This window comes from Drosophila biarmipes, chromosome X (assembly GCF_025231255.1).
Source record: "Drosophila biarmipes strain raj3 chromosome X, RU_DBia_V1.1, whole genome shotgun sequence".
Lineage (NCBI taxonomy): Eukaryota > Metazoa > Arthropoda > Insecta > Diptera > Drosophilidae > Drosophila > Drosophila biarmipes.
Genome location: NC_066611.1, coordinates 9,379,097 through 9,405,339, shown reverse-complemented (window position 1 = coordinate 9,405,339; position 26,243 = coordinate 9,379,097). Strand labels below are relative to the sequence as shown.

Below are 26,243 nucleotides of genomic sequence, written 5' to 3'. Positions count from 1 at the left end.
GCCTCGCCCCCGGCAATTGATACAAAATCACAGAGGCACAAATTGCTCCATCTCGGCAAGTGGAAATCGGGTTGAAAGTGCGCCGGGGTGGCTGTGAGTGGCGTTGACTGAGTGCCATGTTTATGCATGAGGCAATCCACGTAACGAGCTGCCTGAAAGCCAAAACGCATAACCATGGCCCCGCATCGAAGGCCCGATTATCGGGGTAGCTCGATTCAGCGGCGATTGTGCCATTTCGCAGGGATATCTGCCCAGGATACTGGCTGGTACATAAAACATTTAAATTTGGCAACAATTCGTCTGGTTGTAGAAACGGTTCCTGAGGAAGCTTTTTTAATATTTCATGGGAAGTATGTTTACTTGTAAGACAAACAATGGTTTGAAAGGGTTTCCCAAAACTTATTACTATTTATATTTTTATTTTATATATTAGTACATTTTACTCGAAGAATCTTTCTTTGTAAGATGAGCATTCCATGCATAACGTTGCTTTTATAAATATTTTTTACTACAATTTCAAGAAGTTAGTTTTCTTAGGAAGTTGTAGAATTTATTGAAATCGATGTAAACATTATTAGCATTGTACATCTAAGTCTTATTATAATTTAGTATATAATCTCATTAGCCTGAACCTAATGAATTCATTCTATATATGCAACAAAATTGGTATAAATGAAGGTATTCTTCATATTTTTATTTACTTTTGCGCTTTTTTTGTTTATATTTAATTATATTTTTCCATCGCTGTCTGCACTTGAAACATTATGTTTCTTTGCTCTGACAACAAAAAGTACAATTTCTAAAAAAGAAACAAACTAACCATTAGTTCTGCCCCCCGGCTGCATTATAATTCACAAGCTGAGTGAACTGCTCTGTGAATATAAAAATATACTTGGTTATTATTAGCTCTTCCACAATAATAGCGCATCATTCTGGACTTAAATACACACTTTATTTGTGTGTTTTCGATCGAGGGAAGGCGTAAAAACCGGGCGTACAACAAATAAAGTTGGCAAAAAGCGAATGGCTATTATTGGCGCTGTTTTTGTGAGGCAAACAGCGCAAATTGCGAAATAATATTGATATTTAGTCTGGCCAGCAAAAACACAGTGGGATTATGTTTGGCACTTTTTGTTTGCAGACTGCTAGCGACAATCGAATGATACGTATTTGCCGGGTGATCGGGTGCGTTTTGTAATGGCTGCTGGGCAAACACACCGGGCGCACACAATCGATATTAATCACATTATCAGGTGGGTAGCGCGTAGTCGTCACCCGCTGGCCAGGCCACCTCCTCCCAGGAGGACGCAGACGGGGGCCTGAGGTGGCGCAGTGCCATTGGAGGACTCATCCATGGGCGATGGGCGATGGGCGATGGGCGATGGGCGATGCTCTTTCATGCAAATCTGGCCTCATCCTAATTTATGCTGCGGCTCAGTTTACAGAATTTACATGAGCCTGCTCTGCTGGCTGCCGAACAGCAGCTGCTTGACCTACTCCGAATCCAGGGCCCCTTGGCAGCCTCTGGAATCACTTAAGTCCGGCTATATGCATGGCAGTGGCAACATTTGGCTTCGGCCGCAGCCCACGCAGAAGAAACTTCATATTCATAACACACACGGACCCTGTTTCGCTCCTTGTTGCGGTCCTAAGACACAGTCCCGGGAAAAGGACAAAGGACGCGCCCGTTGGACAGCAGTTCGGCTACTTAGTGGCCAAGCATTTGACATAATCGTTGATAAGGGATTGCCTAACAAAACGAAGGAGAACTGCGAAAGGACCACGCACCAAGCCAGCGAAAAAAAAAGGAGGAAACCAAAAATAAACGAGGGAAAGTATAAGATAAATAAGGGGACAAAGCACAATCTGGGCGAGTTTCCTACCTAACTGAAAGCGCAATTGGCTCGAGTAAAGAAAAATAAAAGAACTTTCCAGCGAAATGTGGGTCAAGCGAGCGCAGAGTATTTTCGGGGAGATTTATCGATGCCCTATTTAGATACACATCTAACTACGAGTATCTCGTATTTGCTTCTCCATCATTAATATTTCCCTCCTCGCTGGCCCTTTTTCGGCGGCGTAGGATACAAGCAAGTTTGGGAAATTATTTTAAAATGATTAAAGAGCTTTCTTACAGCCTTGACTGTTTTATATTAAAAAGGTTTGCTTTAAATTGTTTAATTTTTTAAAATTGTATTTTAGTATTTGTAAATTTATTTTATTAAAATTCTGACATATTTTATTATAAGTCTAAAAAATGATGTGCTTAATATTTCATTTTAAGTGAAAATCTTAAAGAAGTATTCCAATCCAACTGGAATAATCTTGTTAAAATTGTATACAAATATTATATACAAATATTGTATACAAATATTTTCTAAGAGTTGATTTATTAAAAAATAGTAGAAAAGTTCAATAAAAAAGGTTTTCATTACATTTGTTATATTATTTATATGATTTAAAATATTATAAAAATGTTTGAAACGCCTTGGAATATTTTTAAAACTATTTCCTCCTAAAATCTTTTCCCCAGCTGTAGCTATCCGCTTTTCTCTATCCCAGAGCCATCGCTCATAATTTAAATTCCCTAGATGGCGCCCGGCACAAAAACACAGAAATAGAAAATGTCATGCATTTTAATGCCGGATCGGGACACGTGTCCTTTAATTAAGCAACGAGAACCCCCCAACCCCCCCAAAAAAAACCAATCAAAATGCGTCGGCTGTTTTTTGTTGATTTTTCGCCCCGATTTTAAATAAAATTTTACATAACGCATACGCCGCGTGAGCCCGGCGCTGTGATAGCGTCGCTTTCTCGATAAGTTTTTGATAAATATTCCCACTCCCCCGCGCGCAACTTCGTTCCTTTGGCCTGACAAGTGGCTACCATTTTTTAATGTCACTTTTTGTGTGTGCTTGTGGCCACAAGGGGGGCTGCTGGAAGCCCGGGTGTTGGGCTGTCTGCGCTGCCCAATGGAGCGTACATTTCGAAATTGAAATCGGCAGGGGCGGCGAAAGGGGGGCGAGCCACATCAGCAGCAGCCGCTGCCAGTTCCTTCTTTATCTGCCCCACAGTCGGTGGATGCTTCATTGAGTTTTATGTAGAAAAATGCGAGGAATACATATAGCCCCGCCTCTATATGTACCCACAAAGGCGTCTATATACATCGTGGGCCACGGAGTGCCGATGGGCAGTGCCTCCGCCTGACCAGGCAAAAACTTATAAAACTTGCACCGGCTCCTTGGCTCCTTGGCTCCTTGGGCTGCCTAAGCTGGTTAAGCGTTCGCACAAAGTGTTAAGTCTCTTACTTTGTTTTCACCTCCCCGGCTCCCACAGCCCTGACCTCCGACCTCCGCCCCCCATTGCCCCCGATCGCCGCGAACAACAGCCCCCTTGGGCGTCCCTCTGCGGATGTTTGAATGCTTTATAATTACATTTTATGTGCCATCGTCGTGTATATAAGATGCCAACAGGTGCAATCCATCGACTCTTCGAGATGAATTAAAAGCCTGCGGGGCACTGCAAAAAATGGGGTTGGAGTTGGCCCACTGGGAGATTTATTTAATAATTATTTTTTATTTTAAGCATATATATGAATTTTGTAGGGAAGAGTTGATTTTTTTTTTTGTTTAATTATCTTACATTAAAGCAAAAGCATTTGTTTACTCTTCTCGAAAAATATAATTGTAACTTCTTTGTATTTCAATAGACATATTACAGTACATAAAGTCAAAATTACATTTAAGTTTATTAAATTTATTATAGATTTTTTTACATTTCATTTACTTTCCCATAATTTAAATTTAAAAAAAACGTTTCTTTAGTTTTTATAATTTATAAGTTAAATATTTAAAATATTTTAATAAATATACAAATTATGCGTTTGCATTTCTTATAGATTTTTTAACATTTCTTTTAATTTCCTACATTTCAAATTTATAAAACGTTTCTTAGTATTTGTAATTTAATTGATTAAATATTTAAAGTATTTGAATAAATATAAAAATTATGTGTTTGCATTTATTTTAGATTTTTTAACATTTTATTACATTTCTTATATTTAAAATTAAAAAACATTTCTTTTAGTATTTGTAAGTCAATTAATAAAATATTTTAATAAATATAACAACTTTTAGTTGCATTTTGTGCGTAGCATTTTTGTTGTATATATCTATACATCTGAAAAATCTTTTTAAAACATCCTATGAAGGTCTCAATTTTTCCGCAGTGTAAAAGCTCGTGGAATGTCAGGAGCCCGCCTCCATCTTCGTTTATTTAGTTTGCAGTCCTTATTGAATGTTTGCCTTTGGCTCCACGGATTCAGCGTTGTAATTGCTCGAGTTTAATGGCCAATCGCCGTATCCTGTCTGCAGGACCAGTTTCTGGCTACAACTTACTTTCGCAACTTCCCCGGCCCCCCTGAAAAATGTAAATCCGCGGAAATCGACCGACAATATCTGATGCCCGCGGCGATCCCACTCATATTTTCTTTTGTTACTTACATTTGCGACATGTTTACAAGCTCTCGGAGACATGAAATTCCCCGTTGGCCAAAAACACGGTCTTGGCTTTAATAAAAAATCCGTAATAAATCCGTTTCCGAGGGGCATAAAGTGCGCCATTGTCTATGTAATGAATGCCGAGTGAATGCCAAGTGAATGCTAAGTGAGTGCTGAGTGTTTGAGTTTGGCCAATGGACGTAGGCGAATAAGTGCGTCACTGAGTGGGCAATGATGCCCGATTGATTGCCTAATGATGGCGTTGCGTCTGATTTGGATTGGGATTGCTGATGGGAATGGGTTTTCGGGGGCGATTCAACAGCTGAATAATGAATGCCGATTACGTTACGCTTGATTTGCCCAAAGATTGTTATTCATTAGAAATTTGTGGCAAAACAATGGCGACAGTGTTCCAGGATTTCCGGATTGATATCTTTCCTGCAAAGTTGATTGATGGTGTGATTGGCATTAAAGTGCTACGAAAATGCCTCACTTTGCCGAATAATTTGGCAATTTTTTAAAGGTATTTACTCAGCTGTGAGTGCTATATGCTTGGAGAATGCTATAATTTTCAGAGAGGCTCTGGCTCTTAGCGATTGACAACCCGTTCAGAAGCTAATCAGCCTGATTGATGGGGGTCAAGCAGCTATCACTAATTAGGTAACTCCCTGGCCCGCCCTCTGAGCAGGCGGACCATGATACCCGTCAATCGTTGGCCATCAATCACGGTGGCCGATAGTTAAGCAACTTGTCGGTGCGAAAAGGTTCAATTACGCACAAATCAAACTTGCCGCAAAGTTAATGAACTCTGTGCTGACCCACGCAAGCTCACCTTTTGAACCCACCCTGCGCTTGTCCTTATTTATTGGCACCACCCACCGGTTTTCCACCCACTCGCTGAACTATTTATTGCGGATGGCTAGGGTGCGAAGTTTCGTATTTAACTATTAATTCGAATTGCAGTACAAGGAAGACTGTGCAGAGTGCTTTAAAAGGGGGTAGCTCTTATTTAAAATATTTCAAATAGTTCATAAAAAATATAGTAAAATATAAAGTTGAAAATTTGTAAAAAAAAAAATATTTCGAAAAAAATATCTTGTTTGTGTGTATTCTTAGACCGTTTTATTTTACCATGGGCTATCTTTTTTATTTTAAATGGTAAATATTTATTTTTATTTATTGCTTTATATTTAAGAAACAAAAATCAAAGGCTCTTAAACATTTAATTGAATTTAATTCCCATTATTCCTTAAACTTCGAGTTAGAATCCAGTTTAAAATTCATTGAAAATCTTTGAAAATCCTAGGCTCTTAAATTCTTCAAGATACGCAAATGCTCTGAAGCTGATACCATTTTCTCACTGTGTGATTGTGCGCTGTGGCAAATACCGATGGGAAAGCTGTGGTTGCCCTTTAAACGACTTTTGGCTCTTGGAATTTTGTTGAAAACTAAATCGTTTCGGTGCGAAGCACTTAATGATGTGCCCCCAGTGTGTGTGTGTGTGCCTGTGCGTGCTGTGTTGTGTTGTGTTTCGCAACTAAATTGTTAGACATTTTAATTAATTTCCACTTTAATGTTTACTTAGCTAAATGTTTTCCTCCCTGCCTGCAGGCAACAACAGCAGCAGCAACAGCAACAGCAACAGCAACGGCGAGCGGAAACGACAGCGGCAGCTACAGATACTTGTAACTAAAGTGACATGAGGCCTTAACAACAATAACACCAAGCAACAGCAACAGCAACAGCAACAGCAACAGCAACAGCAACAACTACAACAGCAACAGCAACAGCAACTATGAGAACAAAGGATACAACAAGAAGATACAAACAAAAACAAGCAACCGTAGAGCACTAAAAACCAAATTACAAACAATTAAAAGCGAGCGCAGGCAAGGATCCTCCGGGGAGAGAGAGCTTGACAACGGTACGGCAGCCACGCCCCCTGCAAAAAACACACACACAGACGCGGAAAGGACCCCAGAAAGGACCCCAAAAGGGAGGTGGCACACGCACATTTAGACACGAGCACACCAGCACACAAGCACAGTCACAGATAGAAAAAGCCAGCTACATGCCTCAATGGCAGCTTCATCGCTTATGGCCAACTAAAACTGAGCAGCGGAGCCCCGAATTCGGCCGGGTTGCCGGGCATCCTGGCCACCAGTCCATCATCGCCGGGACCTTTGTCTTTGTCTCGCATCAGGAGCAGAAACACAGGCGGCAGCAGCAGCAACAACAGCAACATCGACGGCAATAGCAACGCCACCAAAGGCGGCAATAAAAAGTTTGCTTTGTGTGTGCCTCGTCGGTGTCGACATTCTTGCCCCATCCTGCGGATTCCGGCTTCCAGCCCCCCCCTGCCAGTGCCACGCCCCCCTCAAAACGGTGTCGCCCTCGTTGTCCTTGTCGTCGTCGTCAGTCGCCTGTGGGCACTCAATTAAGCCCAATTCAACGCAACTTGAAAGCGACAACGCCAACAAAGGCAGCTGCCCAAGTAACAAAAACAGCGAAGGCAGGAGCAACAATAGCTGGAGCGACGGCAGCAACATTAATATTAGTAACAATAGTGGAGGAAGTACCAGCAACATCTGCAATTGCAGCAGCAACAACTGCAGGCCCCGGGACAGCAGCAACACCTTCCTCAAAAGAGCAACATTTATTTAAACAGCGGGAGAAGCAACAACAGTTGCAGCAGCAACAGCAACATCCGGATCAAGTGCAACATCAGCCAGAGCAACACGAGCAGCAAGAACGGCCACAGCAATAGAAGAATCAGCTGCAACATCAGCAACAACTGAAGTAGAAACATCAGCAGCAGCAACAGCAATAATTGCAGCATTAGCCACTTATGAAAAGGCAATAAAATCTACTGGAAAACAAGAGACCAGCAGCAACAGCAGCATCTGCAACATTGGCCATTAAGGCTGCAGCAGCAACACAAGTGGCAAATACAGCAGCAACAGCAATACAAGCCGCAGCGGCAGCAGCGAAGCGGCCACGCCCACGGCCGCGTCAACGCCCCCGCCCACTCACAGAGCCAGCGGCATATATACAGATTCCCTTCTCGAATTCGGGCGGAAAAAGGAGCAACTGCCACGCCCACGTATCGCAGGCGAGGGCGGCGGGCGGGCGAGCGGTTGAGTGGATGTCAGGATGAAACTGAGCGTGAGCGCGTATCGGGCGCATGCATCCGCACACAAGAAGATCCTCTCCAGCGGCTATCACTCACAGCTCAACTACGGCAGCACTGGAGCGGCAGCGGCATCCTCCTCGTCGTCGGGGGCCACTGCAACGGGCCTATATGCGGTGAGTCCATGGGTCCAAGTTGGGTGGTGGGTGGTGTTGGTGCCCTCTCCATATTCCACTCCTGCAACTCAAAAACTCGTATCGCCCACTCGTACACCTCCATGCCCATTCCAATCCCAAGCCCGATTCCCAGAGGGACAATCCAGTGCTCCGGTTATGCATTCCTCATTACACCGCGCGAAAAAGGGAGGGTATACATCAAAATGGGTTTGGTTTTGCGCTCTCTAAAAGCTTACCTTTGGAAGGGTTCGTTTAAAAGCATTGTGGCTTGTTGAATTTATTATATATTTTTTAAATATTTATTATATTGGTTTTTTTAGTAATATCATTATTTATATATTTCTATAGGTTTTTATTATAGTAATATTATGAGACAATAATATTGATTCGTAATATATCTTAGATTAGAAGCACCATTAGATAGTTATTGTTTTAATTGTTTTTCCATTAAAACTTTATGAGAACTCCAATAATTTTAAAATCATGGAGTACCCACAACAAAGAACCTTTCTCAAAAAATGTAAAAAAGTTAATCTATTATTAAACTTTAATTATTCTTGAAAGAATTTCTTTTAATTAACCAACAAAAGTTACAAAGCTGAAAAGGTTTTAAGAATATTTTTGTTAGACAATACATTATTACATATTTTTATTAAGATAATGCGACAAAAAATATAATCATTAGTACATCATTAATTTTAGGTAATATAATTTATTTAACAAGATTATTTTAAATTCACACTTACCAATATGTAGATAAACCAATATTTTAACCTTCATTGATTTAAGATACATATATAAATTTTAACGTTGTAGAACTTTTTAGGTACTCACACTTTCGGAATGTCTTGATGGAAAATACTAAAATTGCAGTGTAGCTTGCCCTAAGTTCCCGCCGTTTCACCCCTTCCCCCATCGCCTTAGCCACATTTCCTCCAATCTCCTGGCAGCCTTCCTTGCCTGCTCATTAATGTTGTGTGACAAACAAAGGCATAAAACTTAAACATTTTTGATTATGAGTTTTAGTGTTATGTCCGGCCATGGTAGCTACATTTTAATGATATTGCTTGCGAAGGACAGCGCAAATATGTATGGGCATATCAAAATGAATTGGGCCATAGCTGTTGCCCGAAACAGTAGTCAAGAGCAGCTTGCAAATAAATATCGGAAAACCATTTGAGAAAATTGCCATTAAATGCAGCCTGGGTTTTATAAAACAACAGCGGTCATTTTGGGTATAGTTCAGCTATTATAAATCCTTTCTACTTATTTTCTACCACAATATCTAATGCGTTTATGCTGCATTTGCTACCATAATTGTAGGAAACATTAAGCAATTTACCAATTTCAGTTTTAATCTAGTTGGAAATTGAAACCGTCTAGTCTCTACCCAAATTCCATCAGCATTGTCTGCATAATTCCGAGTAACTTCCTAAAGGAAACTTCGTTAAACTCGTTACCTGAATTTTGAAAATACAAAAAAACATTAAAGCGAGAGCCCTAGATCAGAATGAATATTCATTAAAATTTCGCAAACTGACCAAAAGTTATTAAATTAGTTTTGAAAGCGCTGCCCAAATAGTTTTGCCGCTCAAGCGAGCCAGCCGTGGGTGAATTACGTAAAAGCCATTAAAGAAAATCAAGGCTCAATCATGAAGAGTTGGCTGCCAGCCGCCAATTTGGCCACTCGAGTTCGCTGCACCCAAATAACCCGGCCAACGGCCAGCAGAATATGTGCAGGAAATTGGAAATGCTCCCCATATACATGCACTTACATCCGATTTGTCATTGGCTAATTAAAACGGAGGCCACTCCACTAGTTTGGGGCACAAGTATTTATAAAGTCCTTTCGGCATGGAAGCTTAACAGCTCGACTCCAAAACCCGCAGCGCAGTTAGCCCAGCTCGCAGTTCCCAGAGCTGGGAACCACAATAAATTCCAATCAAGTTTTGTGGCGCATTTAATTGCCATGTCCACGGGCGACAGCTGCTGGTGGCATGGATCGAAGCGCTATATGTACAGCTGCGGTCATTAATAATAGTGCTGGCATAGCGAAATTACCAGTGTTTCAGTAATTAAGGTGTTTCAGTCATAAAGGTGTCCGAAGGTATGCAGCGCAAAAGAACGCCGTCTTTTGTTGCCTACTTTAAGGCAGGTGCATAGGTGGCTCAAATTCAATTTTACCAAACTTTTCATTGAACTTGCATTTGAATTAAACAAATAACAGCATTTAATTATGTGGCTTATTCATAAGGTGCCTAAAAGAATGCAGTAAAAAATAAGTTGGTTCTTTGTTGTCTACTTTTAGACACATTTTATAAATGGATAATAGATCAAATATTTTCTTGAAGGTTTTCTTAATCAAAACAAACAGCTTGTTGCAAAAGCGATTTGCTGTAAGACTTTGAAATAAAATAATTAATGGGATTCAAGATTTGTCTTTCTTATATCCCGACTCTTTTTGTAAATTCTGTGATAAATCGCACTAAGTATACATTATTATTTCTTTGCTATTGACATTTCAACCAATAAATTGTGACTGAATTATACTATTGAATGGCTGTGTGCTGTTTGCTTTTACACAAGCGTTTGGCACTATTATTTTGACCGCAGACGTAGGTATATACATATTTGGCGTGGCACGGCTCACAAGTGCGGCTTAATCCGGCGCTGAACCGATTTGTCAACTAATTGGTGGGAACGGCGCACAAATCCCGCCAGATATGTGTATGTTATGCGGTTTCCCCCATTTGGACCGTTGGCCAAATTGAAAGCCCCCCTCCTGGATTTAGCCAGTTTTGTCACGGACACACGCCCACTCACACGGATCCGGGGGAAGGCCCCTGGCGCCCCGGTAGACGGACATGGATACGGAACACGGAGTACGGACACGAGCACCGTCAATCTGTCCCAATGGTCAAATCGAAGCTTTCAAGTTGGCGGCACTCGAGTACTTATATAAGTACGCGGCGACCCGGCTTCCAGCGGAGCTCACTTAAAGTTAGTTTTGGCCATTGGTGTTAAATTGGTAATGGTCTTGGCCAACAAGTGGTCTCCATGTCCGACACTGATCCAGCCGGAGTGGCTGGGACTTTGATTTTGATTTTATTGCGGTGCAATTGCGTTGCCGTGATTAGTCTCGGCTAATTCCTATTGATTTTCGAGGGGCAATTTGTGCTGCTACATGATTTTCCTCTTATAATTCCTATTGAATAATTCCTTTCACTATGCAAGTCCTTTGATTGGTTTTCTTTTAAGTCCTATCGATTTTTAAATCCTACAAAGCGTTTTCCGCTTCTTATTTGATTCTGAATATTAAAGAACTTAATTTTTGTAACAAGTAATTATTAAAGCTTCACATATTTTTAGAGCCCATATAATCAGGGACTTCATATTTTAACCGCAACAACGCTTATTTTTCATAGTTTTTGCAACAAAGTAGGGGAACATGAAATTGTGGCTATAAAAAAGTTATTCACACCACCACTGGCTTAATTTTATGTAGTTTTTGCGTTTTTGTCTTCATTTAAATGCCATGAAGTGCTGCATTTTCGCTTAACAACCTCTTGATATATTATAAAAAAAACGTATAAAAACGTGCTTTAAGTCAATTTCTGCTGTCAGCCAATTCCGACGGAAATCAATAATGCAATATTTAAATTTTAAAAGCGTGCCTCGACAAAAGTTCTGAGAACTCGTGGCTGTTTTTTGCCATCCAACTCGTTCGACAGTTTTCCAACCGAACGCCCAACCTTCGAGCCACACTACCAGCCACCCACTCATTGCCCGGCCAACTGTCGCTCACCTGAAGGCTCTGAGTTGGCCAAGTTTTCGTGTCACAAGCAATCGAATCAAAGTTTAATTATTATCGTCAACATCATCCGATTTAAAATGCACCGTGGGCAAAATGGCAAGGCTCAGTGCCAGATGCAGTTCCAGATACGAATGTCGATGCTGTGACAGAGATACGTATATATATCACAGCAGGGGGCGAAATAATAGCAGCTAGACTCGCAAGTTGAAAGTTCGGAGATGGGTTTAAAGGCCTTTTTTATGCTATAATAAAACCATTAATTTTTTAAAGCCTTGCAATCTTAAACTAGTTCATAAAATAATATAATATTTATTTTAATATTGGCTAGCATTTTATGTATAGTAAATATTATTTATTCACTGAACAGTAGGTAATTATTTAATTCATAAACAGTTCAAACTATTTGTATTATTTTTTAACCTTAACCTTAACGTTGCCTATATTTTAGACTTCACTTTTTGGGTAATATTTAAAGGACTTAATTGATATATGGTAGTTAAATTTTGAAACTATAATTAGTGTTGACTAAGAGCACAACTAGCTTAACCCATTGACCTGCGCTGTGTGCAAATGCATTGACATTTGACATCCTGTTACAGGCAGAATTTGCATAATTAGCAATTAAGATGGGCTCAATTCCGATTGATGAGACACCCGGCGGGGTGTCGGCGTATATACACTTATAAGTAAATACACAGGCAGAGCAGTGCCAATAAGTTCAATTAATGCGCTTGAATTATCCGCCGCATCTTCGCCTCTTGCAGATGGAAGCCCACGAGCACGAAGCGGGCAAGTTTGTGAAGGATGTGGCCCGTCAGGTGCACGACTGCAACAGCGACACGGACGTCATCAGTCCCACGGGCACCAGTAGCTCCGGCGGGGGCGGCGGAGGCGGCGGGGGCGGCGGAGGCGGCGGGGGCGGCGGAGGCGGATCCGGTGGTGCCGGTCCCAGCGACGGTGGCTATCACAAGCGGCACCACAAGATGGTCCGGGACGACGACAACAACAGTGCGGCGCACTCCTCGGACAGCAAAAGTCCCAGTCAGCGGTAAGTTCGATGAGCACACCCACACGCAGGCCAAGCAAATGAACACCCACACCTGCACTGAGCGAAAAAATGTCAACTAGAGTCGGGGATGGAATATTAATAATATTGATGATAACAGCAGCCTTACATAGAGTTTCTAAGAAGTAAGAAATGTCAATGAATACATATTTCAGTTGCCAATATTTTATAAAAGAAACGTTATTTTTAAAAACAAATATTTTATTTAACCATGATATTTTATAATTATTTGAGAAAGACTTTGATTGTATTTATATATTCAATCAGTATTTTAATGATAAAGTATTTACAATATTATCTGATCTTTTAATTGGAGGTTATTTTAATATTTAAGTATTAGAAGTATCTATAGTTCAGAACAACATTCATTTAAATAAAAAAATACTTGATCTGAACAGAAAAAGTTGCTTGGTAAAATTAAGAGGTTGTATTTCGTTGATTTAGAGTAACTATTTTATTGGTAATATTACATCGTTTTTCATTTTTAAAATTGCCTTGTCTAGTACTTGGAAATTTAAAAACCTAGCCTAAAGGGGCATTCTTTCGCTCAGTGCACCCACCCCGACACGTGTAAAATAAAAGTTGAAAGCGGAGTAAAAAGGAAGAGGAGCATAACAAAGATGATTTATTCAAATCGTGCCAAGTTGTTACCAAACACATAAACATAATCCGGCTCTGCTTGTCCTGCAGTCCGCATTTCACACACAGAAACACACGAACACTAACACCCGCCACACTTACACAACACTCACGCATACTTGTGCAGTAACTACATATACATAGACACGTGCCGTAAGCGTAATTGATAAATGTGTAGCATACTTTGTTGGGCTTCGCTCGCCTTGGCAGCTTTTTGTACTCTGTATTTGATCAACCGTAAGCGACATCACATCCGTACTCGCATCCGTATTCGTAAGACAAGGACCAGGAAGAACAACCAGCCCGATTCGATTCAATTAAATTAAATTAGCAATTAGCAAGTCCTCGCCCCCCCGTCCAACGTCTGCGCCCATGCGAATCCTTGCGGTCGGTGCTGAAGCCCGGCATTCGGAAATGCCAAATGGGAATTGAAATCTGAATGGGAATGTGAATGCGAATGCGACTTCAAAAGTTTCCAGTTTGGGTTTTGGTTAATCTAATCAGGGGTCTTAGATCCGACTGACGGAAGCCCGATACAGGCACAGTGCGTTTCATAGCTGTGGACAAAGTGTTAAGATAATAAAATACAAATTATAAAATATTTCCAATTAATGGGGCATAAGGGAAAATTTTAGGGTGAGAAATCACTTTAAAATGTGCCTAAAAGAATGCAGTGAAAAATAAAACGTCCTTCTTCGAAATAACTTTGGACCTAAAATAAATGGTTGCATACTTTTAAACACCTTTATGAGTGATTTTAGTCCTCTGCTGTTTTAAGTCATACAATAGGTGTTCACATTTATAAAAATGTTACTATGGCATGTATAACCCGACTTTGAACTTAAGAGTGGTGTGAAATGAGTCCTTAAATGTTTTGAAATGAGCGAGCTGCACTAATATTTGCTTGCCTCACTGTTATTAAACGCACTGTCCAGGGAGTCTATTCCAAGTAAATGTTGAGATTGTGGTTTTTCAACTTTTTTTGCTTTTGCAGTTGAATGGCGCTGTCACTCAGACAGACACACTAGCATATACACACCCACACACACTCAGGGGCAACTTTTGTTTGTGTTTATTGTGCCTTTGTGGTGGCAAAAAGGAAATTAGCAATGACAATTAGCCGGGATTGCCCATGTCCGTGCTGTGTGTGTGTGGGTGGTGTCTCCGGGTGTCACAGTGTCAGAGACTGTCAGGGTGTGTGTGTGTGTGTACATGATTTCATTAATTAACCCGACCCAGGCAAACAAAGGCGGTGGCTGAGGAAGGAGGAGCCGCCTCCCGGGGGACTGGAGTTGACAACTCTTTGGCCTAATGTGCCCTCGCCGGGCTAATCTTCGGGCACACGAATCCACTCCAGCTTCACTGCAGAACGAAACCATGAAACCAAGAAACCATGAGACCATGAACCACCACAACCACACTGAACCGCGGCTGCCACTTCCAGAATGCTAATGTCCCGGGGCAAACAATTTAATCAAGACAAACACAAAGAATAAAAAACACCAAAAAGACATTGCCTCGTAAAATAGATGTGAACTTGCTTCTCCTTAGCTTTTTGGGAAATTTGCATCCATTATAGATTCTTTTAGTACTCCAACTACATTTCTTGCTAACAAAGTTTATAAAATACGACTTATAGGTACTAAATTGATTAAATCACTTGCAACAATAGTAGAAATAAAGTGTTTAAATATAATAGCATACTCTTTAGTAGAGATAATTAGAAAGTTTTATATCGGTTATAAATACTGCATAGCTCAGTATATTGGTGAACTGTAGCTTCCCGAAGTGGATGCCCTTTTTGGCGGTATCAAGAAATATAAAAAAGTGTCAGCCGTGCCCAGATACCCCTCGTCTATCGCATGTTATAATCAGAGTATCCACTTTTCGCATCGCTCGACCGGATCTTGAACACACATGCAGATCCGGCAGCTCGTCGCTGGCCAGTGCGCAGCTGCACCACTGTGGTTGCACCACCAGCACCACTAGTTTAAGGTACACAGAGAGGGATAGACTTATACTGACGCCGGCACAACCGCATCCGCATCCACATCCGCATACGCATCCGCATTCGCACCAGGCCCGTCAGCGGCGCCAGGTGCGCCTCCATGTGAACAGTCCGTCCTCCGACCAGAGCGCCACCACGCCGGTGGGTCAGGGCCCCAGGCCACTGCCCGCGATGAAGACCCTCTCCTCGTTCATCAGCGAGCACCCCGAGGAGCTGGCGGCGGCGGCCTCTTTGGCCCCGGAGGACCAGGACCCGGTCCGGACCACATCCGCCGCCAATGGCCAGCAGACAACGAAGTGGAAGAGCCTGCGGGCCGTGATGGCCTACTACTGCTCCCTGAGGCGCATCAAGAGGAACGTTGCCACACCCACAAGTCCCGTTTTCAGTGTTTCCGTATTGCGTTCGCGCGTTTTGCTAGCGTTAACTAACCAACCAGTGCACAGAGAAAAAATGCCCCCACTATCATTGGCCATCCATTTGGTTGTTTGTGCTTAAAGAAAAAGAAAAAACCTCTAGAGGATGTGAATATTTAAAAAAATAATGCTAGATTAAATAAAATCTAAAGTCTTATTATATTTATTCTGAATATAAAATATATTATTTATAAAATAATTTTATTCTCAATACTTACTATGTTTAACAAATTTAAATTAGTTGTTATTTTGGAGACTAAATTACACATTTATAAATAGATTTTATTATTATTTTTAGAAAATATTTACATTTTTGGTAAGATAAAAGGAAAAAAATAAAAGTTTTATTTAATTTTTCGTAGATTTTTACAGTGTATTTGACTAGCTACATTATATTGTATTTCATATATTGCAATTTTGTAGGAAATATTTAATGGAAATAGTGGAAAAACCATGACCCAAGATGGCCAAATGGAACCGATATTGTGGTGTTTTTTTCTCTGTGCACCCATATATATGTGTGTGTAAACTCTCTTTGCGTGCGTGTGCGTGTGTGTGCGAGAGAGAATCCTGGCTCTTGCTATCCTCACCACCACCACCACCAGCGAAAGCGAAGACCTCGATCCGCCCTCGATTACTATCGACTTGTACTAACCCATCCACTAACGCTCATCGATCGCTCGCCCTCTCTTTCTCTCTCATGCTCTCACTCTCTCTCTCTCTCTCTCTCTCGCTCTAACAACGTACTAATCCGAAAACGTAGTGTATGAACCTATGTGTAACCTAATGTATAACCCATATATCATTGATGTGTAATCGAATGCCAGACCTCTCTCAACTCAACTCAACTCTGAACTAAAACTGAACTCAAAAAACCGCCTGCTCGCCCGTTCGCTAACTAACTCTATCCCACTCCCACTCTCTGTTCCGCAGATCTGTGTCTATCGCCCCCTCTCTTTCTGCACAGTTAAGCCTCGATAAGTTTTCTTGAGAAACTTTGCCCCTCCCACCAGCCCCCACGCACACCACCCCACGACTTTTCTCATTTAATAAATTTGACGGGAGCCTGCATTTATTAGCCATATGCATATGATATATGATCTGTTTGAAGGCAGGCGTGGTCGTGCAGGGGGAGGCAACACTGTAGCCACTAGAACATAATGGGGAGAGAGGTGTCTCTTGGCTGGGTATACATTTTACCACTTTCTGTTCTAGTTTCGGTTCATTTTTGGCAGAGGGCAACTTAAAAAGTTTGCCTCAGCTAAACAAGTTGATGCCAACACAACCACACACACACACACCCTTAAACACTCACTCACACACGCCCCGCCAGCACACACCAACACACACGTGCTTACAAGGGTGTATGGGGAACTTTTGCTTGAAAAATCTCAGCAAACAGCCAAAGTTAAAGTGGCTTTTGTCAGTGTGCGTTTGAATCGATATGTTTAAGCTGCTGACTGCAATGTAGGCGAACTTTTGACACAAATACACCAGCGCACACACTCACAGGCACACAGACTCAGTGGCGTACGTGGGGGGGGGGTTCCCGCCCCTGTGCCAAAAAATGTGTTTTAATAGACCTTAACTGAGCTACTACTGTGGGGTAGAAGTAAGGTGAACCTGTTTGTAAAACGAAAATTTGCAGCCCTCTTAAAGTATTCTTCTACCGATGAAATACACACAAACTAACATGCCAAATAGTCCTTTCCCTAACCTCACTTTTTACCCACAGTATTTTATATATTTTACGACGATTTTGTAATCGGTGAAAATAAAATTCCTTATTTGTTCTTATAAATAAGTGCATCCCTTTAAAAGTAAATCCCTCCCGTTAAATACGCTTATGTTAACGTTTTTCAATTTTCGAAACCTTTCCCTAACCTCACTTTTTCCCACAGTAGATGTATGTATGTATATGTTTAACGATGATTTTTTAAAGAAATAAATGAAAATTCCTTTATTGTTTTTCTAAATTAATTGCATCCCCTTCAAAGTAATTCCCTTCCGATAAAATATACTTGTGTCGAAGTTTTTTCTAAACCTTGAAACATGCAAAATAGTCATTCTCCCTAACCTTACTTTTCTCCCACAGTAGATGCCCTGATTTTAGGACAACTAATTTTTATGGACTTTAAAGAATATGGATAAGAATTACGCAATACTTTATAAGGAATATAAAAATAGATCTTTAAAAATATGTCAAGGCAATGCTGGTTTAATAATTAGGTATCAGTTAATAGTGGTGATATTTATATATCATATATCACTATTGTCTAGCTATCCACCTATCAAAGAATCTGTTACTATAGTAAGGTAAATGTGGGTGTAGAACTAACTAAGAATAATATGTAATTACAGAGAGCCTTGCTGGATCCCTCCCCCTTAGCAATTCCAGCCTACGCCACTGGCACAGACACACCGCATTGCGCCTATGCATATGCCAATGCCACAAAGTTCGCCCAGCACCGCCGCCCAGCCTCCCTTTGGCATTGTGCATGCAAAATGGGAAATTGCCTTCTGACTGACAACTTACAAAGAATTTGAATTTAGAAAATTGCAAATTTATGTAGAAGCCAAGTGAACACAATACACTCAGTGGTAACCTAGAATTTATGCACCCTCTTGGACCGATTGGATGTCATCGTCTGGTTTTTTCCCCTGTTGGTTTTTTGGCCGGCGAAGGGGGCTGCATGTGGCATCGGTGACAACTGAGAGGCCTCCGATATATGTATATTCCGCCTCCCCAGAGCCTCCTGCCGACTCCCCTCCCATCCCGTCGGGCCTGCGGTTAGGTAATTCCCTTACAAGCAACTCTGATTCGCAATCAAATTCATTTGTTCGATCCGGCAATTGTGTTTTGATTTGCAAGCACTTGGAATGCGGCTCACATCCGGTGGCGTCCGATATTTTCGGCTTTATTGCATTGTCAGCAAGCTCAAGTTGCTCATTAACTGGGATGACCCAAATAATTGGGGTATTAGCCATGGCTAATAAGGCACATGCACGCTCGCTGGGTGTCGCGAAAAGTCAGGGGCAGTCAGGGGGATTTACGAGCGGAGTCTGGTTTAAGTGTCAGCGAAATGTCTTTCGGTGGGTTTTAAATTTTTGTCAGGCGATTTTATGTGGTAAGCGTACTTTTTGTGTCTTCATAAGGGCGGGGCAAAGTTATTTTCCAAAGAAATAGATTTTTTTGGAATATACATTTTAAATGGTATAAAAACAGTAATTAATAAATTAAAAATTAATAAGTAATAAAGAAGGTGCTTCTTGACAAATTCTTAAATTTAGGAAAGAACTTTTTGAACTGTCCCCTACTCATATACCAATTCATTTAAAATTAAGAAGCTGATTTCATAATTCCGACATAATGCCCATTTAGCGAGGAATGGCCCCTAAAATATGAAGCCAAAAGCATTTTTCTTGCTACAATTACGTCCGTTCCGGACGGTCACGGCCTGCGGCCTGGTGGCCACAAAACCAAATAACCGAGAAGCGACGACCAAAAACAGGGAACTCAGCACTCGGAGCCGTGAATCGGGCGGAGGCGTTAATTGAAATCCGGCTTAGGCACCGAATCGCCGGTTAACCCGAGGCGGCCCCAAATCGGACATCATGCAGCCATTAAACAATAACACTTTTGGCCGACCACACATGGTCCAAAATACACACACACACACAGGCACAAGCAGGCGAGTCCTTTAACATTTCGCCGGATGATTTGTGGTGCAATAAAGAATGCCATCTAATACCGGGCCCGGCTCTTTAACCTTTTCGAACCCGATGCCCGGCCAGAATCGTATCGAATCGCCAAAACGAGAAACGGGGAATTGGCAAGCGCCAAAACTAACAAGCTCATTCTCAATTTATATTAAATCGAAAGTCCACAAATGGTTCAGCTGACCCCAAAAACAACAATGGGGTCATCCGCAGATATACGCACACGTACACGCATTTATATACATTTATTCAGTGGCGTGCAGCGCGGGGGCTTAGCGGGTTAATAATACATGGATCTGGGGACTTTGCACTGCTTGATATATGTGTTTTATTAAAATTCCCGTGTGATTTTATAAGAAATTGTAGGTATGCTTAGTTTGAATATGAGTTATGGAGAAGTAAAAAATTGAATACAACATTTTTATAGATCTTTCTTATAGACGGTTAGTAAGGAACCACTTAAGCACAAAATTATTTGAAGTTTTTGAGGTAATTTAAATTAATGTTCCTTTAAAACTAATCATATATCTTTTTATAAGCACCCTTCTGATAAAGGCCTTCGTACGCCACTGTGCACATGTAATATCCGTAGCATACTTATATGCGACCATAGAGCGGGGCAATCTTATCGTGCAGCAAGCCTTTTTCCGCTTGGCTAGGGATGGGCAGTGATGGGTTAAGCAGGGCCCATATCACCCGGCTGTATGTGTGTGCGTGTCCCCCGTCTGTGTGTTTGTGCGTCTCTCTCGCTCTCACCCACTCCACCCCTCGCCCTCGCCCTCTATCTCTCTCTCTGTCTCTGCCTCTGCCTCTGTCTGCCAATCTATTTCTATCGAATTCTCCTACTATTGCCTCCTCGAAAACATTACAAAACAAATTAAGTCGAACCAAATGAATACAAAACCAAATATGTTAAGCAAAAAATAAACCAAAATAAAAGTACAAAAGAAAACGCCAAAAAAAAAACAAAAAAAAATGAAATACTTTCGAAACTCGTTTAGGAAATCGCGTATCGGAGATGGAGCTTCAGATCCAGATTCCGATTGGTAAGTTTATGCTCTTGCGTTCCTTATGATTTCTCGGTTTTGTCTCTGCACACCAATACAAGTACAACAACCAATACATAGACAAACACCAAACAAATACATAGACAGTTAACACACACACGCATAGCTTTGTTCTGCTTTTGATTTGATTATGATTGTGATTATGATGATGATGGTCATGCTGTTCATGCTGTTGATGATGGTGATAATGACGATGATCGGCATGTGCGCGCTTTGCATTTGAATAGGCCGCAAGACAGCAAGACATACAAGCCATATATACATATAGACTACATGCTATAGAGTAGGGTTTGGGCGTTGCGACGATCCGAGGTCCAAGGCCGCAGCTCCAACACACCACACAGACACTGGGCCGCAGGTCCGGCACCAGCAACACCCTGTAAAAAGCCACAGACCTTGGGTGGGGGGACATGAGCTGTACGCCCACCCACACACATCCACACACACCCCACCCACACACACACGCTGACGGCAACCACACCTATAGCTATCATTGTTTTCCTTTGATTTGTCTTTCGTTTAGCTAACTGCATTGCTACCAAATCGCTTTCGTTTTTCGAACCTCATCGTGTACCACACGACGTATGCGTAATAATTAGCCACCGCTGTAAATAGACCAATGAAAACTAGCTAAACAAAAATCAAAAAATGCAACAAAACAAAACCCAGAAAAAAAAACCGAAATTAAAACCAAGCAAATCCTAAACGAAACAAAACATTTATTCCGTAGCCTGGCATTTCTATGTGCCGAATGCGAATAATAATTGTGCATAAATTAAGCCCAACCAAAATCAATTAACGCATCAGCAACACCCCCAAAATCGAACTGTACATAAGCAATGTATATATATACTCTATAGACACATCCATTGTGTACATCATGCAAATAAACACCTAGTACTAGATGCTATAGCAGAACAGACGATTGAATGGCGACCCTGAGCGGCTTGAGCAAAAGTTTAAAGTGGTAAAACCTGATCCCCCTCCCGGACTCCCACCGTCCCGCAATCCCCCATCCACGTAGTCGTACGTTAGTCCTAGATCGAGTTCGTATATACTCGTAGTGCGTAGAGCTGGCTCTGGCAAATTGGTAATGATGCACAAAATAGGTTTACACTGTTCGGTGGTCCGCATTTGAGTCGCTGTTTTTAAATTGCCGAAACAACAATCGTATTGATTGATGACTACTTCAGCTCTTTAAGCTTTATAAATGATTTCGAGGCATTAATGTGATTAATGTGTGTTTTGTTTCCGGGCAAAATGCAAACGCAAAAATGCCGCTGGCGTTTTTAAATCACTTGTTTAGCTGCCCGAGAGTATGCAATGATGTACTTTATTTCGATAGTCCGCCGAATGCTTTTTCACTGCATACTTTTGGGCACCTATACAGGCGTTTAATGTATTTGCGAAAGTAGATTTTCAACATTTTTTGTTTTAAAACTAAGAGCAGGAGAATCCTGCCTGAGCCGTTGCTCAGCCGACTTAAATAATTTATATATAGTCCATCAACTTTGCCAGAGTACCCTAAGCTTCGGATTGCCGGGGAGAACCGTACTCTTCGTTTCTTTTAATTTTCTTTTAATTGTGAGAAACTTTTCAGTTTCGCCGAGAAAAGCTCACCTGGCAGACAATTTAACACTTTTTCGCCCGAGGCCAAGTGCTATTTATATCGATGGCAGCAAATGCTTGGCCACTTGGACCCCACTTCCTCGCTTCCACTTCCGAACTTCCTCTTCCCCACTCACTCTCACTCTCTCTATTTCGCTCTGTCTGTCTCTGTCTCGCTGCGCTGCTCTACTGCTGCTGCTCAAATTGTTTTCCAATTGCAATTTTCCTCATTTCTTGTCGATTGCATAACGCCTATGATTGTTATTTCGTTTGATTACACTTGATTCGATTCGATTCGATTTGAGATGATTTCGTTTGCGACTCGAACACATCTTTCGTTTGTAGACCTAGATATCTGTGACTAAAACCATGCCCATGCCCATGTCCAAATGCGTATCAATATCTATATCAATATACTTTTTGCATGCACAAGGACCTCATCTGTTTCTCTCTGTCTGTCTCTCTCTATCCCCCGCCGTGTTTCGTTGTGCGTTTCCGTTTCCGTTTCACCTTAATGTTAGCGTTACCGTTACCGTTGCGTGCGTTTGCGTTACGGTCTTTTGGGTTCTCCTATGAATGTTTGTCTTGCCACTAAGTATGCGTAACCATAGCCGTAATCCGTAATATGTAACCCGTAACCCGTAGCCCGTAACCCGTAACCTGTAGCCCGTAGCCATACTTCTTCGTCATCACCAACTAGCGTAAGTGTTTGATGTTTCGTGTTACGTAAGTGATTACGCTCTAAAAACTAAACTAATAAAGAAAACGCACCCCAGTAACGTGAGCGCACGCTTAGTTGGAATGATCTTTTCAGTTGCGCTCTAGCCCCTTAAGAGCCCCGTTTTAAAGCCCTTTAAGTAGTCGTTAGCTACCGTAGTTCGTTGTGTGAGACAATCCCTTTGCAAAAGCCCCACGTCGAACAGCCGCAACTAACTTGCTTCCATCTCCCACGTGCGAAAACAGGACACGATCGAACCAGCGCTGGATGAAGCTGCGCACCACCGTGCAGATCTCGTCGGCGATACAGAAGAAACCACCGCTCAAGCGCGAAGACTCCTTCCTGAAGCGTTTCTCGACAAGACAGATACCCGAAACACAGGTGAAAAACATTTTGATACAAATTTTATGTAAACAATGGTTATTTTAAGTAAGATTTCTAAAATGAACGGACAAGGAACACATTATTGGGTACAAAAACGCCAGACTTAAATATTCCCTGTTGAGGTGTCTAAAAGTATGCAATAGGCATGAAAACTTCAAAATATAAATAATGTTGCATACTTTTAGACACTATCAAACAAAACAGTGTTATATTCAATTTCCATAAAGAAAAATGGGGATAATTGGACCATATTTAAATTGTTATTTAAGCCACTAATCAGTTTCTTAACCTTCTGATTAATGTATTATTTGTTACCTCCCAGGAAACTGTTGAAGACACGGGTTCAGAAAGTGCCTCTGGTGACGTCGACAAGAGTGTCAAACGACGACGACGCTATCTGCAGAAACGACGATCTGTTGTTAATCCAGATGAAAATTTTTACTTCTATTGGTTAATGATGTTAACTGTATGTGTTCTATATAATCTATGGACCCTAATTGTGAGGCAGAGCTTTCCTGAACTGCAGGTGAGTTTTCCGCTGCGTTTTCTTCTTTACCCCCCCCCCCCCCCCCCCACTCTTTTTTGTACTCAGTTATTTTGGTTCGTCGCCTAAAACCCTACACCTTCCACTTGCCGTTTGCCACTTCCCATTTGCCCTTCGGAAGCGAAGCGGTCAGGCCTTTGGTTCGTCCTTTGTGTAAGGCGACACCCGTTGGCCATTATGCTCAAAGAGTTTTGGCTGTAATGGAAGTTGGGTCCCATATAATGAACCTCTGACTGGGCACATTGCCGGGCACAGCGCCCTTTTTTTTGGGGGGCCTTACAAAGAGAGGTACCTGGGGGAAAGAGCATCTGGGGGCCACCTGTCCAAAAAAGGGCTCCCTTTTTTTATCTGTTTGCTCCCCTTCTTTGCCTTGTAATGACTCAATTATAAGACACGCAGGCTGGCCTGGGCAAATGTTTGCTTATGGCCCAGTTAGCTGGTGTTTGTCATCAGATTAGAACTGGCTACGGTTGGGTAAACAAAGTTGACTGCGGTGACCTTTAACCCGGCCACAAAAGCCTGTAGCTGAGGCCGCAGTTCCCATCCTGTTTTTAGCCCGCACATTTGCAATTGTCAACTGCATTCCCGTTTTAATTGCCCTTGACCTGGCCGTAAAAATAGGCGCACAGGCAGCCTGGAAAGGCCTTTTCACTTAATGTGACTTTCTGTTTTACACCGAAAGGGAGGTGGCCCAATGTAATAATAGCCAGCCATGCTGATTGTGTTTTAGGAAAAACTTTAGCCCTTCAAATATTTAGTATATTTTTGGTCTTTCTTTTTCGAATAGATTTAAAATATTCAAAGTACATTTCTTTATTTTTTTGTACTTTCTCTTTTATTAGCAATCTGTGCCCACGTTTTGGCTCATCTGCGATTCGATGACAGATGTTGTATTTATCTTAGATATAATAGTTCAATTACGCACAGGCTATCTGGAGCAGGGCCTCATGGTGAGTACTGAATATTGGATAAGCAGGACTTGCATTTATTTTCCACTCGCTTAGGTATACGATGACAGGAAGCTGGCCTGCCACTATGTTCACTCGCGCGACTTCATCTTCGATATGATTGCGCTGATACCATTGGATCTGCTGCAGCTCAAGATGGGCACACATCCGCTCTTGCGTTTTACGCGCTTTTTTAAAGTCAGTAATTAGCGGTTTGGGATTATCAATATGGTTATTATTTTGCCGGCCCTTGCCTTTGCAGGTTTATCGATCTGTGAGATTTTATTACATCGTAGAAAGTAGAACAGTTTGGCCAAATTTATGGCGCGTTGTTAACCTAATTCATATCCTGTTAATACTGGCACACTGGTTCGGTTGTTTCTATTTTTTACTCTCCGAGGCGGAGGGTTTTCAGGTGAGAAATACGAATTTTACAAAGTGAATAAATGTTTTTTGAGTATGAGCCTTTTTTTAAATATATAAATCTGTTTCATTATTAATTTTTGTAATTAAAAATATAATATAAATTTGCTGTTATGCAATTTTTATTTACTTCAAATTTAAAATTGATGAATAATTTTTTGAATAACTTGTTTTTCTTTAACTTAAAAAAATAAAGAAATATTACAAAATCGCGAGGTGCTTAAAACCATTAATAAAGGTGTCTCAAAGTATGCAGCATTAATCATTTTGTATAGAGAAGTCTAATTTATTTATATACAGCATACTTTCAAAATGTTTTCAAAATACAAGGGCCTCTTTAATTGTTTTACTTTTAAATCTACAATTACTTATACTGACAACCCTCTCCATTAACCCCCTTGGGCCCACAGGGCGATTGGGTCTACCCGTATCGACCCGGGGACTATGCCACCCTGACGCGCAAGTATCTGGGCAGCCTGTACTGGTCCACCCTGACACTGACGACCATTGGGGACCTGCCCACGCCCGAGACGAATGCAGAGTGAGTACGAATGAATATGTGTGAACATAAGTATAAATATTGAAAATCTGGGGGCTATGCTCCTGTGTTCACTTACCTTTTACCAATCAGACCGAACTTTTCGGTGGACGGCCCTCGATCAATTCCGAGGCGAGGCATTAAATCGCGCCTGCTTCAGTTCGGCTCTAGCTATGGGTACGATCATTACTTAAGTCCACCTAACTAAGCATCTAGCAAGGTCAATCAAACTCAGCGAATATCATGCAACTTGTTTGGGGGCTGTCCACCGATTCGTCTGCCTTGGTGTTTCACTCTTATAGTTCCCAATCTATCTGTTGCATTCTGCCGCCCAAAAAGCGTTTGGCATCAAAGTTTTCGAAAGCGTGCGACAGCCTAGAACAGTTTCATTGATATTTGTGTACTTGCCAAAAGGAAATTGAAATAATTTCAACTTAAATTTATTAAACTCACTATGAGCTTTCGAAAACTTTGATTGCGCTTGCAGAAAGTGTTTGAAAAGGAGAAAATGAGTGGGTCATTAAAATATTTATATTGAGGATTTATAAAGTT

At 41.4% G+C, this 26,243-nt stretch overlaps 1 protein-coding gene across 7 annotated transcripts in view; it reads left to right on the top strand.

The window, feature by feature from the left end:
* Positions 1-26,243, top strand: part of LOC108026301 (pneumococcal serine-rich repeat protein) — a 53,954-nt gene that overhangs the window by 14,284 nt on the left and 13,427 nt on the right. For 3 of the 7 annotated variants that reach the window (XM_044092869.2, XM_017097211.3, XM_044092868.2), the window contains exons 2-10: positions 6,108-7,802; positions 12,381-12,664; positions 20,464-20,508; positions 23,101-23,236; positions 23,562-23,765; positions 24,626-24,733; positions 24,788-24,928; positions 24,993-25,145; positions 25,564-25,694. In XM_044092869.2, coding sequence (XP_043948804.1) covers positions 7,650-7,802; positions 12,381-12,664; positions 20,464-20,508; positions 23,101-23,236; positions 23,562-23,765; positions 24,626-24,733; positions 24,788-24,928; positions 24,993-25,145; positions 25,564-25,694 — 1,355 coding nt within the window. In that variant the 5' untranslated portion in view covers positions 6,108-7,649. Of the gene's footprint in view, positions 1-6,107; positions 7,803-12,380; positions 12,665-19,189; positions 23,237-23,561; positions 23,766-24,625; positions 24,734-24,787; positions 24,929-24,992; positions 25,146-25,563; positions 25,695-25,784; positions 25,869-26,243 lie in introns of those variants that run through there. The other 4 variants (XM_044092867.2, XM_050889242.1, XM_050889238.1 and 1 more) reach the window with 4 other exon arrangements.